This window comes from Pungitius pungitius, chromosome 19 (assembly GCF_949316345.1).
Source record: "Pungitius pungitius chromosome 19, fPunPun2.1, whole genome shotgun sequence".
In the NCBI taxonomy this organism is placed as follows: domain Eukaryota; kingdom Metazoa; phylum Chordata; class Actinopteri; order Perciformes; family Gasterosteidae; genus Pungitius; species Pungitius pungitius.
In genome coordinates, this window is record NC_084918.1 from 4,641,983 (window position 1) to 4,662,594 (window position 20,612).

Genomic DNA, 20,612 nt, shown 5'->3' on the forward strand with positions numbered 1-20,612 from the left:
TGCCTATCGCTCTCCTGACTTTCCCTTATTTTGCTTAGAAGGTCACAGCCATTTCTCCTTTTGACGGACCTTTTTTTGTGTGGGGGGGGGGGGGGGGGGGGGGGATTTATTGTTCACTCATGAATTATTCACATTGCGGATTACAGTGAATTAGAGAGCTGCAGTTTCAGGAAGCTTACCCGGAGATGGATACTTGGATCAACTACTTCAAGTCTGCACACATACGTTGTTGCACCTTTAAGGAAGAGCCTTCACCCTAATGAAAGCCCCGTTGTGGATTTGAAAGTAGGAGAATGGCCATTGGGGGTCCGCTTTGCCTGTTCTGCTTACGTGTACCGAGAGCAGTGAGAGCTTTATTAGCATGCCGATGGCGTGTCTCAAATATCCATTTCTGTTCATCCCCGGGTTATTTACTCATTCATGAAAACTTGTGTTGATCCATTTTTGTTTAACAGATCAGTCCCCACCCACCCTCTGTGTCTCTACCTGTGTTTAAGTGATGTGTGTGTGTGTGTGTTATACACCCCAGTAGAGTGTGAAATTGAAACTCTCCCCTGCAGAGGTGACATGATTGACAGAAAAGAGAGGACATGAGCTGTAAAATCCCATCTTTGCTGAAGTTGTTTTCGTTTATCACTCGAAACGAAGAAGGGGTCCGTTTTTATATCAAAATTTCCTTTTTATTAAATGGAGATTTCTAGGTTAGGTGAGAAAAATCTTCTAATACTGAAAACTAATTTAGCAAAGGATTTAAGAGTTGCCCTGAGATCACTAAAATGCTCAATAATTCAACAGCTGAATTTATCTTGGATCCTTACATAAAATCCTTCACCGTCTGAACCATCACAGTAACGTTGAGTTATTAATAACGTATTAACATCAGTGCTGTAGCTGCCAATAGAAAGCTAGCTGTGTAGCGTAATAGCTAACATTGTCACAGATTTGTAACAATTATGCACCAACTTTGCATGACTTTTGCCAGACTTTATTTTTTTTTGTATTGCAACATCCTTGTCATGTGAAAAGGACCTAAAGCCCCCCCCCCCCCCCCCCCCTGCCCTCCTTCCCCACTCTGACCTGTGCGTGTGCAACCTGTCCAAACCAAGTCCCACCTGGCGAGGGTCGGACAGACGCCATCTGCCGCGTGGCCCCTGAATGAACTGCACCTTAATGGGATTTCAGGAAACGGATGCTTTCCACTGAACAGGAATGGCAGATTGTTGCTCAATTCTAAAAACGCGCACAATTATGAATCTGGTTGAGGTTATTTTACAGAGCAGGATGTTTCCACACAAGCCTTTTTCATGGGAGGACAAACATGACCTGGCCACTGCCCTTGTGGAACTTGGCGATCTGCTTCTTTTGTTAAGTAGAGTCATTGCCCTGAGGCAATCCCCCTCCCCGAAAACACCTCTAGGACTTAACAAGCTAGATTTAAAAAAGATCAAATAGGCTTAAGAGGAATTATCTCCACTTCGCATGTTTTGGTTTTTTGTTTTTTTTCTTACCCCAATGAATTCTTCATGTTTCCTTCCGCCTCTCGTGCCATATCCCTGAGATGTTGCTTCCTAAAAAGACTAGCTTTAGGATCCAAAAACATCATGTTTGTACATGATTTTACAGCCGTACAAAACTCGGCTTAGCTGATGGATACACACCACCATTCAAATGTATTTTAAGCCGCCCCCCTCTCTGGTCAATGAAGACCAGCTTTTCCATTCTGTTTTCTTCAAAAGAAGGTCTCTGCCGTCACCCACCCTCGAACATTTCCCCAGTAATTGCAGCACTGAAGTGAGTCCGGAAAAAGCACGGGGAGCAACATCACAGCGTGAGCGCACGGCACACGGAGCGGCACATTGGCCACCGGAGCAACGCGCCACTGATTTTCTATGTTGTGATGAATTCTCAACCATGGATTCTGTCTTCTTTTTTTTCTTTTTTTTTACTTCAAGGTGGAAAAATGTGCTCGCGCAGAGGACGAGGAACCTGGAATTAAGCAAAGGGGAAAAAAGATGCCAAAAATGAGACCATAAAGAAGGTGAGTTTCACCGAAATTGCTCTTTATATAAAGTATGTGTCCAACTTGTATTGTTGCCTATAACGTGGGTTCACTGAGGTGAGCAGTACCTAAAGAAAAAGTTCAATGTCAATGTTGTACGCTTTCTGGACGCGGCCAATTTGTACACCTGCATACACTCGCAGTTCACCTTTGACCTTTTAAACGCAGTAACCCTTAACAAAAGGTAAAAGCTATAAAAGCCGTAACCTCACAGTGCCCCGTTAGTGGAAAAGGCATCGGTCAAGGTTGACGGCTTCCCGCCGACGGCCTCAGGAATGAGATAGAGATGAGAACCGTGCACTGAGCGAGAGGGGGGGGGGGGGCGGGGGGGCACGCCGGCAGGACAACGGGGGGATGATGGAAAGATGAGACGAACAGACCAAATGAAAAACAGTTTTTGTTTGGATTAAATGCTGTTTCCTGTTCGCGTAATAGCAGCTGGTGACAGAGCAGATGGCGGTGGTGAGATAAACAGTTTAAAAAGTGTGCAAAAGTGCTTATTAGCAAGTAAAAGTGCTGAACATGTCTACTGTGCCAGGCACAATCCCTCTAGCGACATGGTGCAAAAACTACACACCAACCTTATTCTAACATTCAAATCAAAGATCTTTTGAAAGATGCTGAGTATACTATCGATTTTACATTTTTTTAAATCTGTAACAGTCATTAAGGAATCGGGATTTTTTTTATCTACCCTGTAACTCAGTCTTAATGGTAAACCATGGACCTGGCCCGGGCCTATCAGCGATCGAAGGCACGGAAAATATTATCATTAAACTGTCTCCTACATTCAATAGGCCCTTTTCGCCAAATGTCTTTATGAAAGTAATTATATGTTATCTGATCTTTAAATGTGCTGCAAGCTCTCATCTTGTTATTTATCAGGTTGACATTTTAAATGGAAACCTTGTGTTTTTGTCAGACGTCTCTAAAAGTCAGTCTGTTTAACTGTGGACTGACAGCGTGTCCTGAATGTCTTTAACCCTGCAACGCAACGTACACGCTTGTTATACATGAAGCAAATAATAATTCACGAAAAACCTAACCTTTTCCAGAACAAACCAGAGTGTGCATAATGATCACGCCAGCTGCAGCTCGGGAACCCGCGCGCCGTCATTACCACGAGCGGTTGATGTGTAATCACGCACGGGATGCCGTCTCTGGCTCGGCTCTTGTCGACGCGCCAACGCCGGCGCCGGGGCGGCGAGGCGGCCAAAAAGGCCCCGGATTCTGCAGCGAGCGCAGCTTACCATTTGAAAACGTATCACTGCGGCGCCGGCTCGGGTCATCGAATCGAAGCCTGCCTGAAAAATTAAGCAGGCAGGTGATCACAGGTCTTCAGGCTCTTCAAATTAACACTATTCTCAAATACTCAAAAATCTTCGTGTCATTTTCTGCGTTTTTTTTTTTTTTTCCTTTTTCCGGGGGAGTGTGTTTTTATGCAGATTAGGCAGCGAATGAGAATGTGTAATTAGGGACGATCCGATGAGGTAAATCTTGGCCGGTGGGAAGGAAGCAATGGCAACGATACCGACAATCACAGCGGAACAGAGACGCCCGACCGCAGGGGGGGGGGGGGGGGGAACAGGGGAAGGGAGGTGAGTAAGCTAGAGGGGGGAGGAAAGGGGTGGACATCAAGCTGGACATCAGCTACAGTTCTAGATGCTCAATGATGACAGATAACCAGGACTGAGAGGCATTTCATTCATTGCTTCCAAAGGAATCAAGTGGATGATACGAAGAGTGTTGTGTAACTGCTTTATTCACAGATTTTAGGCGGCAGTGTTTTAGAAGGAACCACCAACCTGTGTTAATCGAGCTTTAAGCATTGCGCTGAAAGTGGTTCAGTCTTTCAAAATGTTTTTCCGTGAGTACGTTTTTAATGAGGCCATAATATATTTTAATATAGAGCACAAAGGAACTCTCAGCTAAAACCTGCTTATCTTTGAGCCGCCCCACTTCATTAATTCACCGTAAACCAAAATTAAATGATTTTTTTTTCTTCTCTTCTCTCCCCTGCCTTTTGAAAGACTAATTTAAGATCGTATCTCTCTGTTGCCGAAATTAGACTCTTAACCGTGGTGGACGGCCCGAGAGTCTCCCGTTCTCAAAAAGTTATTTAATGTGACGTGTGTCACCTCGGTGTACCGGTGAGTCGGAGGCTGTTATCAGTGTGTACCTGAGCAAATTATGAAATGAAGGCTAATTTAACTTGCTCAACGAGCGGCACATTTCACAGTTCATTTGGCCGTTTGTTATTTAACACTCTTTTGTTTCTAATTCCAACGTGCTGTACGTAGGGAACACGTATAATGTTATCTTCATAACACTGTAAAATCCAGGCAAAAGGGATGATCTTAACTTCAATATGTTTGTGTCTTTAAAGATGTATAATATTTGATCTTGCAGTTTTAAACGAAACCATGCGGTTTGTTGAGCTAAATATTAATTATCCTGTCGCTCTACTTTAAACACTTAAATATGACAAACAAGTCTTCACTGAATCTGAAAGGAAGGAACAGAACATTAAGAAACATTGTTGAATGAATATTGAACAAATAGTAGAATTTCCATGAAGCAAATGCATTATTTACCAATTGATGACCTTTTTCGGATCTTGGATTAGCAAATATCACGTTAAACTGAGTCATTTTGCTTTTGGGATTTTTGCCCTAAATTCTGGTCATCTTCATTGAGTTATAAACAAAATGAATGTTATTAGAAGCAGACCTGCATCCAGAAAAGTGGGAGTGAAACATTTGTCATCTCACGTCTAACGTGGTGCCTCTGTTTTTATCCTCCTTTCCAACGTCGACGTCGGCAAAACCTCAAGTGACAGGAGACATAATTGAGTCCGTCTCGGTGGAATTAGTCTCTCCGGGCCACCGAGTCGTGCCGTGAGGTCAGCCGGGGTCAAGCCGCTGCCAACCCGCCGGCGCACGCCGCTCCCCTGCTGCCCGCCCCGCTCTGTGCGCAGGAAGCGTGTTTGGTTGAGGCTCATCCGTCGCCGTGACTGTGTGCGTTTGCGGTGCGCAGGCTGTTGTGTATCTGTGTGTCTCTCAGCACTCCTGCAAGAAGACAGAGGGGTTAGACCCCCCCCCCGCCCCCACTCACTTGCTCAGTCAGATCTCCGATCTGTCAGCCGTCCGTCGATGTGTCACCCCCCCCCCCCCCGATGAGACGTGCCGCCCCTGCCCTGCAGCCAAGGAGAGGCCCGGATTCGTCCAGTTTTTTCCTCATCGCTTTACCCGCTTTATGCCTGCCGTGACCCGTCTGTGACCCCTGACCTCAGAGGTCAAAGCAGATAGCCTCGCGTTGGTCTCAGGGATGGAGTCGAGGTAATCTCATCAAAAAGGCTTCGGTTTTGTCGTCGGCCCGTTACGCGTTTCCCCAAAAGAGACACAAGCTGCGCTAGTCGATTGGTCACAATATATTTTGTCTGATAATAAACGTTGAATGAATAGCTCACAAGCAGACAGCCACAGGTTATTCCACTACACCAGCAAAAAGGAACACCAGTCCTGACATGTGATCAACTGTAGGTTGACGTTGTTGTTTTGTGTGAGCACAGATGGGGAAATATGCAAATTTTTAATTTGGATTTTTACCTGCTATCTTATTAGTTTGTATGTCGACAGGCTCAGAATGGATTTCGTAAAGTAGTGCTCGTTTAAGAGGAATTGTAATGAAATGCATATTAAAGGAAATAACTGAATTTCGTGCCACATAAACTTTGAATACAACAGTCCTGGATGTTGTTGCAGCATTTCTAGCCTTGATAAGACTTTTATCCAAATACTTTTTTTTTTTATCATACTAAGCCTTTCATAATGCTTCTTCAATCATTTTCTTCAGATTTGTTCTTTAATTTGCCACTCTTCTTTAGTCCGTGCTTGAAGAAGGTTTTATCTTGTGTTATCCGTCCACTTGTTTATCCTGGACCTGCAGCTTCTTACAGTCTGTTCTGCCTTTCTTGAGTGCACGAACATTTGCATTATTAAGAAGTAAAAGTTGTGGTTGTAGAATCACCATGTTGCCACAAGGTAGCGAGCAACGTCTCTTCACAGTTTGGCTTCTTTCACTAATGCCCTAATGCACAGTTACACAGTGCTCTTTAGGGACAGAAATACATTAGAATTACAAATATCCTCTCAGACATCACATGACATACCGAATGTTATCATATTTATCTGTAAATCTTACCCTTTGAAGTGAATAATAGGGGCTGTCGTCTCTATCCTTGACTTCCACTGTATGCCCATAATGGATTCAACCTTAAGCCACGTAGCACCAATCTCAGTGGAGTCATGGCCTTCTGTTCTGGGTCAAAGTGTTCGATCCATTCAGCTCAGTCTTCGTGAATCACTGTATTCATTATTATCAGAAAAGAAGAAGATTTTCAGCATAGCAACGTTAATCTGATGTATTCCTTCAAGCTTTATCTGCAAGAATCCAGACAATTCCAGTTAATTCAATGTTTTTTCTCTCTTTCATGGTAAAATGAAGATAAACAAGCATATCAAATATTATTATGTTGTTGCATTTTGGCTGTATTTTTGCCTTCATTGTGAGGTTTTCACCAGTTTTCTGTTCTGCTGAAGTTTCCCGAGCACCGTGGCGGCTCTGCCTGCAGACAAACGACACCATTCTTCCTCTAGACTTAATGACTCTTTTAATTTGTTTACCTGGATCAAAAAAGACCTCATCACTTAAGGAATTTGTCTCCCGAATGTGTTTGGCGGGGAGCGAGCTATAACTCCACAAAGTCACTCCATTTGTCACAGAAAGCCCTCGACAGTCGGGCCTAATTAGTTTGGTTGTGACAAAGGGGCCGTCCTTCCATCCACCCACGAAGGCACGTGTTTCCGATACCGCGAGCACACACACACACACGCCGGGCACGTGGAACTGGATCCACAACAAGATCGTAGATCCATGATCAAATAGAAAATGCGCTGTAAATATGTGTTTGTAGGCTTTGATTCAATGTCGAGCAACGCCTTTTCATTCTCTGATAAAAGATGCATATTACCTTTTTTGTAAGTTGCCGTGTGTTGATACAGTCGAGGTATACGGTGTCCTTGGTGTCCTTTTCGAAACGCCTTCGCGTAGACCTGTCGTGGGTGGAGAGAGATTTGCCCCAGTGTGAAATAAGATGGAATGCTGAAAGCATTTCACTTCCATCAATTTTCAATTTCTTTGACTTTTATCATGTGCTCCATTGATTTTGTAGACGCTCGTATATTTTATGAAGCACATCACATAATATAAAAGCAGCAATTTTGAGTTTCTCTTCAAAGCATTACCTCGTTGCTGCCAGACAGGCACAGTCCGCGAAGACGCTCATCTATCATTTAGGTCATTTTAGTAGAGTACATTTTAGTAAGACATTAAGGTTGCTCGTTCTCAGCCTCTCCTGACCTCCCTAAAAGCCACTTCTACATAATCCGGAAACACCCAAAAAGAAATGACTAGCTCCCCCAACCGCTGTTTGGCCCCTGGCTGCCTTTATGACCATATTTGCATGACTAGATATCACCTGTTAAAAAAAGTTTACATTTTTTTTCTTGTCAGTATTAATCAAGTATGCAAGGATTGAAGCCTTCTATGCAAGTCTGGAAATAAGCATGTGTCTTATTTCACTGTGAAATGTGATTTCGTGACCATGCTGGAATGCTGCATTGCTTTTGTTTTCACAGCACAACGCAGTAAACCATCAAAAGCATTTGGGCCTGCTGACATCCTTTGTGTGTGTCACATGTACAACAAACGTAGTGCGTCTATCTTTAAACTCGTATCCAGTCTGTTCCGTAAATATACTGGGAAATACACTGCAAACTTCACTTGACCTAGAAGACGGAGCTAAAGTGCTTTACTGTTTTCTCCTTCGATCCATAACATGAAGACGCATGCGCTCCAGTCAGGTGATTGCGCACAGAGCAGATCGGTAGTGTTTGTTGTAAAGCGGGAAGAGGACACCTTTCGAAGCCTCGGCGGCCTTTGAAGGCCTCAAAGATGCTCTGCAAGCCCAGAGCTCCTTCTTACAGAGTCGGGCCTTTGAAACAGCCTTTTATTTTACCGGCAAGAGAAGCCGCAGCAGTAAAAATTTAAGAAAAGCGTAGATTAAGAGTCGATTTGACCACTTGGATGCCGCTTTCAGGTTTCTCTGCCGTTGGACGATAGAGAAGGAAAAATCTACTTTGCGTTTATCTCGTCGGAGCCCAAAGAAGCTTCGGCATCTTAATAGAATTTAGCCTGCTGCGCTAATGCAGTGCAGGTGTTAATAGGCATTAACATTCATAGCCCGACTCGTTTTATCCACTCCTGCACTTTGTTTGCACACCTTGCTGTTCAGCACATAATCGCTTGAAATGTAATGAAGTCTCTGTAGTTTTCACAGCCTGTTCACACAAAGTAAGTTTGTGTCCCTTTTGATGTTTTACATTTGTTTGCTTTGTTGTTTTTTTTGTGTGAAGCAGGGATTGTAGAGACCGTAGTTTGTGGAATTGTTGTGTGGCTCAAGGTGGACCTCCAAAACGGACCAGTCCCAAAATCTATCCCACGAATGGGGGAGCAATCTGGAAAGTAACTGCTACTTTGCTGCCAATGACCGACATGCGCGGGAAGACCCGTTACAGCCTTTGTGCGTGTTTGTGTCTTAGTATCTCAGAGCTAATATGCAGCCTGTGCAGTTGTTGTTGTGGTGGTTGTGCTACATTGAGGTTGACTTGACCAGACAGGTAGAGACGCAGCAGGGTTCAGTCAGCTACGATGGACATCGAGCATGGCACACGACCACAGCAGGAGCGCTCCTCGCGTCGCGGTAGGTTCGCACCTGACGGACGCCGCACAACCGGCGGATCTTCTTCTTCTCGTTGCTAACCTGCAAGCGGCTACACAAAAAAAACAAAAAAAATCCAGCCTGTCGGATGCATTTGTATGTATTTGTATTTCAGTGTGTGTGTGTGTGTGTGTGTGAGTGTGTTTGTGTGGGGCTAGCAGGCAGAGACCCGGTATGACCCATCTTTCGGCTTTAGTGCAGCGCTGCAGACAGCTGTGCCACAAACACGCTGCTGTGGATCACCGCGAGGGCCTTTTTTATTTAGGTCACATTCTGTGCGTCAGCGGCCAACAGAAGGGATCTGTGTCAACTGGAACGAATACCTTTAGTTGGACACGTTTTAGGTGCACCATGCGCAGCTGTGTGCTTTGTGTGAGTGAGTAAATACACTGCAGATGGGGGTTGGTTATTGTTTGCTATATATTTTCTTTTATTTACTCTTCAAACAATACAAGGGCAATGTATTGTCTCTCGCCGAGTGGTTTGATCCCCTGGTTGACCAGGAAATTGCATGAATAATTTACCTAATTTCTTTTAATTATATAGCCATGTCAAACGAAATAATGGATGTGAAACACAGCAGTCATTATACACCCTCCACGTGCCCTACGCAGTCCTCGGTGCCTTCAAAGAACTGCAGTGACATCTCTTTCCCCTGCTCGGCCTCCCTTCTTTTCTCTTGTCTACTCCCCCTCCTCCTCCTCCTCCTTTTTTAACTTTTAGATTTTGCATTTACCACAGTAGCCTTTTGGCAGAGTGTTATAAAATCGCGGTAATGAATTCCCGGCGCCGGCTCGCTGCCGCCGCGCGTGGGCGCATGTTATTGTCTCGTTAGCTTTACCTCCAGTCCCTTATTTTTTTTTTTTTTTTTGGAAACCGCGCGGGATCAGCGGCTATCTAACCCCCGATGGGTAAGCGGGGCAGTTTAAGGGCCCTGATGGATGCCATTGTTTTCATGTCACCGTGTAAGGGAAAGGTCGTTTATTGCCGCTTGCCTCGACCGGCCCAGAAGCCGTCAGCTGGGTTTTACTGGCCAATTAGTTTTGCCCTTCGAGTAGCGCTGGAGGTACGGAGGGAAAGTGTTCCACCGGGCTGTGATCATTTGTTGTGCTTGTGAGTTGGGGGGGGGGGGGGGGCGGTGTACTGTAAAACTAGAATAAATGCACTTTTCCAGAATTCCGTTAGCAGAGGCCGTGCCGATGTGTCGGCATCACCGTCTCCGCTTTGTCCTTTCTAACAGCATCCTCGAACTTAATAACTCGAAATAGCTTTGAACTCTTCCTCCTACCCCCCCCCCCCCCCCTCTTTCTTTTTAGTTTTTTTTTCTTTTTTTCTGTCATTCTTCTCCTGTAATTTTCTCTGACAGTCTTGCGGAGAGAGCAGAAAAGTGGGAGAGGAGGCTTTAGGACAGGTTTTGATGCTCCAGGACCACATCCCAAGTGGCCGCTATATTTAGAGAGAGTCTCCTTTTTGAAGATTCAAGGAACACAAAAAAGAAAAAATGAAAGAACAGGTCCAAGTCTCATCAACATCATCGAGTTCTCTCATCTGTGAAGGACGGCCAAAAAAAAAAAAAAAGCCTTTACAAATTAAATCAAAAGAAGACGCTGTGCCTTGAGTGTATTTATAATTCTGTCGTGCCCCTTTCATTTCAGAGCTGGTTTTTGGGGCCTGTGCAGACTTCCCGCGGCAGCGGCTGGATGACGATGACCATGAAAGGCCTGTCCAGCAGCCGCAGTCACCACCACGCGGTGACCTGCGACCCCTCCTACGACTCCATGACCCTGGGGCACTCGGACCGCCGGTCCTACTTCCTCAACCCGGGGGAGGCCCACCCCGGTGAGCGGCCCTGCTACGCCCAGCGCAACTCCTTCCAGTCGGAGTGCAGCGCGTACCCCGACCTGGCCAGCTGCACCTTCCCCCGCAGACATTACAGCTCGCACCACGAGCTGAAGGGCGAGTGCGGCGCCGTGGTGCCTTACGTCGGGCCGGCGGGTTGCGGCAAGGGGGGCGGAGGAGGAGGAGGAGGCGGCGGCGGAAACAACAACAACCGCATCCCTTCGAACCTGCTGGAGCAGTTTGAGCGGCAGGCGCCGGTGCGGCGCGAGGGCTACCACACGCTGCAGTACAAGCGCACGGCGGTGGAGCACCAGCGCAGCGACAGCCCCGGGCGGATACGCCACCTCGTGCACTCGGTGCAGAAGCTCTTCACCAAGTCCCACTCGCTGGAGGGGCCCTCGGGGTCCGGTGGCGGTGGCGGAGGGGCCGGGAGGATGAACGGCAGCAAGTCCAGCCCCGATGACCCGCCCTCCTCGTCGGGCACCCTGAAGCACGGCAAGCGCGGCAAGAGCAAAGACCGCTCCAAGTCCGAGCCGAAGATGCGCGGCGCCATCTCGGGCTACTGGAGCTCGGACGACACGCTGGACCGAGAGATGTGCCTCTACCACCACCACCATCGCCACGGCGGGGGCCCGCCCACGGGGGTCATGACCATGGGGCGCCACCCGGAAAAGTCTCAGTCGCAGTACTTCATGGAGTCCTACAACACCATCAGCGCGCACTCGCTCAAGACGTCGCGCAGCAACAACGACGTGAAGTGCTCGACGTGCTCCGGGGGCGGCGGCGGCGGGGGGGGCGGCGGCGTGGCGCTGGCGGGACCCCCGGACGGACAAGTGCAGTTGAAGAAGAGCTCGTGGTCTTCTACTCTGACGGTGAGCAGAGCGAGGGAGGTCTACCAGAAGGCCTCGGTCAACCTGGATAAAGCTCTAGTGAAGGCCGAGCAGGGACGCACCTGCCACTTCCTACAGGTAGGACAGTTCACGCAGCCACCCCCCCCCCCCCCCCCCCCCTTCTCCCCGCATGTCACACGTCATGCTTCATGCATCCTCCAGTGCCAGCTGCTCCACTCCTGTATCTACCTCTGTTTGTTTGTTTGTATTTGAGAGAAGCCTAGCGGGGAAGCAGGAGCCTCATCTTTTCATTCCCTGGAACTTGGGGAATGATTGGCGTCACGTTGATTTCACCCCGAGGATCATCAGAAAGCATTTAGCACAATCAGCACACGTCATCAGCTCCTCTGCGTTTGTCTCCATGTGCATGGAGACGCATCACCTTTTACTTCTGTACCAGCAGAGGTTGTCAAATCGATTGTCTGAAAGATCAGGCTCACATACAGGCATCTGCTTAATTAGCATTTCTTATTCACAGTTATACAAGCACGGTAAAAGCAAGCAGAAGATCTAATCTGTGGCAACATGAAATGACATTTATGCGGACTGTACCGACGGTTGTCACGTAGTCAGAGTAGCGTACCTTATTCACTGGGCAAAGGTAGGCTGCTACAATAAGAATGACGAGCGCGAGAGGTGAAGAGACGGCGGAAAGCGGAATGGTCACAAGCAAACAGAGGAGCGTGTGAAGGGGGCGGGCGAGGGGGCAGAAAGCGAGAATGAGGGAGCATAAAAGACGGAGACGGAGTTCTGTGTGGCCTTGCATTTTAACAGCCTGGAGGAACCCGGGAGCGGATCAAGGAAGGATGATGTCGCTGCAGTACAGCTACGGGTTTTTTTTTTTTCCCCAAGCCTAAAAAAAACCAAAACCACTCTTTTTCCTGAAAGAGAGACGGAAGAGAAATACGAGCTCTCAAGGAGACTGCAGACCCCTTTTTTTCCATCCTTAAAACAAAACGTGCTAGTAGAGCCCTTGTATTTCATGTTCATTCCAACATGCACACTCTCAAACGAATGGCAAACCTTGTTCATGCACGCGTGAAACATTCCCAGACAATTTCAGAAACGCGCTTTAACAAAAACGCACTTTACCGCGAAGGGTAACGGCGATCCAAAAACATGAACGCGCGCGTACGCGGCGCCGTCGTCGGTAACCCCCCGGGGGGGGGGGCTTTTTCGCGAGGTGTTGAACCACAGCCTGCAGTTGCCCCTGACAATCGAAGCCGGCTCGGTCTCCTGGTTACGCGCCGGTCCGCTGAATGACTCTGGATCTCGTTTCTTTCACTTGAGCGCCGGTGCCCTTACAGCCGGGTCGCATCGGGACCGCAGTGGTTCCCGCCGAACAAAACCCCCCTTTGTTTCCCCTCTCTCTCCACCTCTGCTGTCTTTGACTCTCTCTCTCTCTCTCTCTCTCTCCCCCCCCCCCTCGCTCCTTAAACGGGAGACGGCTTCGCCTACTTTTTACTTCTCGCCTTCATTTAGCGCCTGTGCGGAAAAAAGTCAGGGCGGCGAAAACCCCGAGGCCCGGCGCAATGCGCCGTTCTCTCGAAACAGTCCATTTCTCTGCTTTTGACATGCGGCGTTCGTCGCAGGACGGACGAAAGACGGGCGCCCACGAGCTCCTGGTATGATCAAGCCCGGACCCCGCATTGATACGGTTGCCATTGACTCCTTTTAAGCCTGAAGCGCTCTGTGTGATGGAGGTATTTGCGTCAGGGCCCGGGGGGGGTGTGACGCGTTGCAGCCCTCCTTTCATTCACAGACTCCGTTGTCCGCAGGGTCGACCCCTCCCGCCCCCCCCCCCCCCCCACCACCCCCGGTGTTCTCTCCTTTCTTTTCACCGCCTCACCGTCTCATCTCCACAGGTGCCTCAGGACGACTGGAGCAGCTTCTCCCCGCTGGGGAAGGACGACGAGATCCCGTGCCGGCGGATGCGCAGCGGCAGCTACATCAGGGCCATGGCGGAGGAAGACAGCGGCGATTCGGACTGCAGCCCCAAACCCTCGCCCAAGGTCCAGGCCCGGCGAGCCAGCTACCTGAAGGCCACGCAGCCGTCCCTCACGGAGATGACCACCCTTGAGTACGTGTGTGTGTGTGTGTGTGTGTGTGTGTGTGTGTGGCTGCCTGTGTGTCGGGGGTTGAGAACACGATGTTCATAGAGCGAAGGTTTCAGTGACAGCGACAGGCAGAAGGAGATGAAGTCAGTCGGTTACAGCCTGGCAGCGGTCTGGCTTGTGTGTGTGTGTGTGTGTGTGTGTGTGTGTGTGTGTGTGTGTGTGTCCCAGACTCCAGCAGCTTAATAACCTGCTCTGTGTTTACGACTGTGACACATAGCCGGCTTTTGTATCGCTACAATGACACGAGCGCATCGAACAGACCGAGCCGTTAATTGGAAAACACGAGAGATGACTGTTGATGTGCTGAAGCCTCTTCAAGGCGAGTTCTTTAAAAGATCTGAGAAAGCCGAACGTCATCATTTGAATATTCAAATTGTTTCTTGTTGCATCAGGCCTTTTCACAACATGAGATCCATCAAAAAAGATTGCTGACTTGGCAAAGCCTCGGAGCACATCAAGCTAACAACCTTGTTTCCTCACTCAAGTCCAGATGAATTATCCTGAGCTCACGCAAAGAGCTCAGCGCTTACATTTTTCCTACTTTATATTATTTTGGAAAGAAATGCATATAAACATTTCAGGATTTTTATTTGGCAGGATACAGGATGCACGTGTGATCCGTGATGAATTGACCGTAACTGGGGTTTCACACAATTTGAATTGTATAAGAAATCACCGTGACATTATACCCTTTTCCTGTTTTCGTTACTGAGCATCACAAGCCATGAAACTCGAACCCTTGAAAAGGGAACACAAGTTCTCTGTTGCAGCGCAGGGGGCCGTGACTGATCAGCTGTGTAACATGCAGGGGGAGGTGGGGGGGGCGTGGGGTGGGGGGGGGGATGAGCACAACACCACTGGGTGCTCAGTCATTGTGCTGGTTGCACAAACACAAGTGCACAACCTTATGTAAATGCAAGTGGCACTGCTTGGGGCCCGCTAATGACTTGAATTTGGCCCGGGGAATGCCATCATCATCATCATCATCATCATCATCATCCGATGGAACCCGGCGGAACGAACTAAGCCGCAACTGCTGCACATGGCAGATAGAGGATGAGCAGGTCCTGTGCTTTCTGTGCTGCAGCGCGCAACGATGTAATAAATCAGCTTTGTCGTTCCGTGTGTTTTTGGAGACATTTCTCCGACCCTTGTGTCCTTGTCTACCCGAGAGCTGGTGCTAAGAAGTTGTGGGATTTGTTTAATCTCGCCCAATGTTCAACCTCAGCCTTTATTAAAACACACACAGCGCGCACATGGAGCATGCATTCAAATGGCTGGAATTATTCTGGCAGACAAACAAGCTCTGGAGAAAATGACATCCTTGTTTGTCACCCGCTGTCACTAACCGTCGTCTTTCTTTCTGCCCTCGAATTAATTTATTCCTGCCCTAGATTTTTAGATTTTATCTTTTTATTATTTATTTTTTATACCTCCGCAAGAACAGACATCCTGAAAAAAGGGTTCGCAGTAATGACGTCTCCGTCTTTCTGTCCTCCCATCCCTCCAACCACAGTCATCACTCTGCAGACTATTATTCAGGCAGTCGCTAGGAGGAGGAAGGAGAAGGGGAGGGAGGAGAGGTTTAAAAAAAAAAAATGAAGGATGGAGAATTTGGACTGAGAAAACCTCTCAAATGACCAAGCTCAGAGAAACCCACCGACAGGAAAGATGAGGCGACGCATTCAAGCGAACAGAGTGGAGTAGAAAAGGGACGAGACCGGTCCAGTAGTACACCAACACTTGGCAGCGCTGTGAAAATCAACTGGGCTGCTTTTTGCCAGAGCCCTGACCCTTCGCTGTCAGAGAGGAACGTGTGTTCATTAATGTCACTTGTTCGACAGAGGTACAGCAAGGGACCGACTGAACCCCCCCCCCCCCCCGCCGATAAGGTGGTACTGATTACAGGCTCGGTCTGCCATTCAAGTTGCCACAAAAGACAACATTATTTCTGCAGATAATCAGCCGCACGGGGAAATCAAGAGAAGATGTGGTGTATGGTACATTGTTCCTCCCACGCACAGTCACAGCCGATGTGGAAGATTCCTACCAGTTTTAGGTGTGCAATCGGGTATTTTTCCCCCCTTTTGGCTTAAAAAAAATGCACTGTATTGATAAAAGGAGCTGGTAAGCCTTTCAGACCCTTTTCCAAAAGCATCACTTTTATTCCCATCTCAAAAGCTCATCTGTCCTTTTATTACTCCGGCTCTCTCTCGGCCGTCCAAGAAGGATTAATGTAGCTCTGCAGTAACCAGACTCTATTTTTAAGAAGGAAATACATAATCAAAGCAGGCTTGACCCGGAGGCAGAGTTATAAGAGTGTGTGTGTGTGTGTGTGTGTGTGTGTGTGTGTGTGTGTGTGTGTGTGTGTGTGTGTGTGTGTGTGTGTGTGTGTGTGTGTGTGTGTGTGTGTGTGTGTGTAAATCCTTTTCATGCACACACAAGTAAACATGGGATGGAGTGTGAAATAAAAGGGATATTGGCTCTCACAGTGAATTTGAGATCAGATGTTACTTCCTGGAAGTTGGCTTACTAGGCCACGGTGTTCATCAGGAAGGAAAGCGGGTCAGCTTTTTCGGTTTTCTTCCCCCTGAATAAATAAATTGTTTAGCAGGCATCCATCTGCTGCACAACCTGCGGACAAACTTCATGCACACACACACACACACACACACACACACACACAGATCAGATCGGAGGCAGGTGAGAGCTAACGAGGCACCTATTCATCTTCCTTTGCTGTGCGTGTCTCTGTGTGCGTTTCCCTGTGGATTTTGCGTTTGTGATACATTTCATTTTTTCACCGTGACCGTCGAGCAGACTTCCTACACACGGTTCCTCCTCCCCTCTGCTGACGCACGCATGCGAGTGTTTTCACCACTAAAGGCTTTACACGGCGCTTGCAAGGAGCTTCAAGGACTGCAGCCAGTGTTTCTTGCCGCTAGTGCACTTGTTGATTAGATAAGAGTGTCTTTCATATTGTGGATTGATCCACATATTTTGCCTCTTGCCGAGCTGCTGTTGCTCTACTGTGAACTTGTCTTTGTCCCTCCTCCCGGGCCTCTTTTGTTTGCCACAGGATTTCCACAGAGCACTCGCCCAAGCTGCAGATCCGGAGCCACAGCTACCTGCGGGCGGTGAGTGAGGTTTCCATCAATAGGAGTCTGGACAGCTTGGACCCGGCGGGGCTGCTGGCCTCGCCCAAATTCCGCTCACGAAACGAGAGCTACATGAGAGCCATGAGCACCATCAGCCAGGTTAGTGGCCCCCAGGAGCCCTCGCCGCCCCTGAAGCTGTGCTGCTGCGTCCGATAAGGTGGTGCAAGGGGGGGTGGGGGTGGAAATCCCAAGCGTAGATGTGCCGAGGTTAACAATGAACAGTAAGAAGAAAAAAATAAATAAAACACCCATCTCCCAATTAGCGTATGCGTGCAGATTTCAGATGGTTACAGGCGTGTTCGGATTGGCTAACTAAAGAGCGCCACCCCCCCCCCCGTCCCACACACAATCCGCTCCTTCAATCTAATATGCGCCTTATGCCTCGGCATACTTTGTGATGACGAAAATAAAAAATGTTCTCCTCAATTGCGGCATCTGCTGTGTACGGGATGAAATGCTAATATTATGAATGATTTGAGTCGGGATTGAATCCAAACGATGATGGACGTTCGCCTTGAATTCATAGTTATTGAAACATATTGGAGATCTGGGAGGGAAACGGTCGACCTCGGAGGTCCGTTATTCCCACGGCGGCAGCAGAATATGACGTCCATCATTCTGTTGTTTTTGTTCACTTTTCCCTGAAGGGACCGGGGAGCGTAGCTTACCTTTCTTTCTTTTTTTGCCTCGGGGCATTGGGCCCATTTTCTCGCCTCCGAGAGCCCAGGGGCGACTTCTTGTCCTCGTCGGGCCGAACGACGGACCCTCGAGACGTCCCTTCGAGTCCCGGGCCACGGCACATTGCGCCCCCCCCCCCCCCATCCCCCGCAAAGGAGAGTGACACACACCCCGGGCCTGGCATCTGCAACAGAATAAAACAGGTGGCCCCCCCTCTCAAACGCTAGCGTGAACTGGCTCACCAAAACCAGTGGCTTAGCGTCAGTGGGTTGAATTTGAGGTCCCCCAGACCCTTTCGGACTCCAAGCTCCACAGAGCGTGCTCCCTCGTGACTCTCGTGACAGACACCCCAAACACTGCCACGTCCCTTCGAAGGGGTGGTTTTTTTTTGTCCTCTTCACCCTTTTATCCCAAACCGCATCGGGCTGACAGAGTTCACATCTCTGTAGTGCGAGCGTCGACACTTCCTGGTGCTCACCCGTAACGCCACACTAGAGTTTCACAACCTTTTTGAAGGTGTATATTACAGTGATCCCCCCCCCCCCCCCCCCACCACCACTCCCCCCTGCTCCTGTTGAACATGCTTCATTTGTCTGATGTAATGCATATACAGCTGCTTCATATATTGGAACACCGCCTTCGCCAAAAAACCCTCTGCCTGCTGAAGTTCTAATAAGTGAAGTCTCTCTGTACGTTAAATCTTGTAGCAGAGAGATGCTTTTCGCCTCAGTGATCTCTCTTTTCCACTGCACTACGGTGGCGTGCGCCTCTGCATCTTTATTTTTCACCAATCCCCCCCCCCCCCCTGCCCGACACGCATGCTCCCGTTTGTGCTTCTTTTTTTTTTTGCCGTCCGGGTGTCTGAGCGCACGTACTGTATGTCTACGTTTGTCTCCCCCCCCCCCTCCTTCCCAGGTGAGCGAGGTGGAGGTGAACGGGCAGATCGAGGCCGTGTGCGAGTCGGTGTTCAGCGAGATGGAGTCGCAGGCGGTGGACGCCCTGGACCTGCCCATCCCCAACTGCTTCCGCGTGCGCAGCCACAGCTACGTGCGCGCCATAGAGAAAGGCTGCTCGCAGGAGGACGAGGAGGCCGGCGCCTCCAGGACCAACTCGGCCCCGCGCAGCAGCACCACCACCACCACCACCACCGTCAGAACCATCCAGAGCAGTACAGGTGTGGACATGCATAACACCACAGTGCATCATGACTTGATACGTAGGCAGAAATGTGTTATAGATGCGCTGTGTGTGTGTGCGCAGCATGTGTTTAGTGTCAACCGCAACAAAAATGAATGATTCATTGCCGCAGTTTGCACAAAGAGGGATTTGTCCTCATGTAAAGGCGGTACTTTGGATCAGGGGCCATCAAATCAAATTTTCATTTCTTATTCTCCTCTGGTTAAAAAAAAAGCACTTTGAATTGAGTATTTTTCATAAAGGAAAGAGTTACATCGGTTTTCTGAGACCCGAACCCTGTGCATTATTATCCATCTGACCCAGTTTACTTCTCGGGTACAATGTGGTGAATGCAGAACGTTTTTTTTTTTTTTCTCCCACCATTAGGGCTTATTTGAGCTGCAAAGCTCACTGGCTGCTGGATCTTATTTTAGCCCTCTCCCTCTCGGGTCCGGAGCGCACGGCTTTTCCCCTCCTTGCTGCGTGCCGTTTTATTGATGCTGGCATCGAGCTCTGGGTGCTTCTGCGCGTTCCCCCGCTGCGGATCCCGGACGTCGTTCCCTTACGTTCCCATACGTTCCCTGGCTTTCTCCTCCCTCCGTGTTTGGTTCGGGCCAATTACGGGAGAGCGTTTCCCCGGACATCGCTGACAAGGTTACGTTCACGTAATCAAACGCCATCAAGATACAAAGAATGACTAAACTAGTTCAATCAATTCAAAGGCATTAAAGGTTATAAGGAGAGAACATTTTTGTTTAATGCTGTCAAGACTTCAATTCTTCTTCTTCTAAGACAATCATTTAATTCTTTTAATGAAATATTGAAATATGAAGTTCCCTGTAGTTTTTCCTCATTCGACATATTTTAATAATTCAAGATAACATCATGATAAAAAGGCACGGGTTCAGTTTATTAGTACATTGTGTGGTGGTAGCTATTGATCTGAAAAAGGAGACTGATAAGATCAAGAGAGGGACACTCGGAGCTCCTTCCCTCCGAGGAAGCAGGAGATAATGAAGACCATCTATCAGGGGAGGTGTCGTCGGGGACTAAACTCTGTTTTTAAAGGCAGACAGCTGCTGCTGCTGCTGCTGCTACACATGATACACAAAGCCTCTCTTTCTCCCGCTTCCAGCTGTTTGGTGTCTCTCGCACATTCTGCAGATGGAACTGCCTTGATCCGTAATCATTTGCTGGTAGTGCAGAGAAAACGCCTTTTAAGCCTCCGTCAGGTAAGAAGCGGGTGCGCGGCGTAGCGCACTGGTTTCCGGGAGCAATTTTCTGAACGTCCATTTTTTTACAGAGAAGAGATATTAGTGCCCCGTGGTCACTTCTACTCCAACATCACTCCGCTGCTTCCCACTAAAGGGGCGAACCTGAGTCCGCCGTGCACGGCTCTCTGGGATTTAGCCGTCGACCTCTTTTGACCCCGTGACCCCTTTTTTTTTTTTTTCGCGCCTCGGAATCTGCTGGGAGTGGGATTCGTGCGATCGTACTATGAGGCAACGGGGAGAGCCGCTCTGCAGTGACTGTGGGGGATTTCCCCCCCCCCCCCCCCTCCCCCAGATTACTGTGTCACAGTTGTGCGAATGCACAATTTATCACCTCCTTAGATCTTCACCACTGAGTCATCAGTCACTGTAATTAATTAGCTACCTTTCCCTTTTCTCCTCCTCGGTAAGAGCTGTGATTGACGGGGAGTGGAAGGAGCTCATGAGATGATTCATCTTGTGTGGGAGCTGACGTACTTCCCATTTTCTTGCCGAAAATTATTTTCGTGATTAATTCCCTTGTGTTGTGTAAAGTTTTTTTAGCATTTTGTAAGGTTAAGAGGTCAGCTGCAGCGAAGACAAT

At 48.5% G+C, this 20,612-nt stretch overlaps 1 protein-coding gene across 3 annotated transcripts in view; it reads left to right on the forward strand.

The window, feature by feature from the left end:
* The window catches only part of dlgap1b (discs, large (Drosophila) homolog-associated protein 1b), a 66,667-nt gene that overhangs the window by 22,886 nt on the left and 23,169 nt on the right, over positions 1 to 20,612 (forward strand). For 2 of the 3 annotated variants that reach the window (XM_037455615.2, XM_037455613.2), the window contains exons 2-6: positions 1,953 to 2,038; positions 10,556 to 11,707; positions 13,495 to 13,709; positions 16,826 to 17,003; positions 18,498 to 18,756. In XM_037455615.2, coding sequence (XP_037311512.2) covers positions 10,601 to 11,707; positions 13,495 to 13,709; positions 16,826 to 17,003; positions 18,498 to 18,756 — 1,759 coding nt within the window. In that variant the 5' untranslated portion in view covers positions 1,953 to 2,038; positions 10,556 to 10,600. The remainder of the gene's footprint in view (positions 1 to 1,952; positions 2,039 to 10,555; positions 11,708 to 13,494; positions 13,710 to 16,825; positions 17,004 to 18,497; positions 18,757 to 20,612) is intronic. The other variant, XM_037455614.2, reaches the window with a different exon arrangement.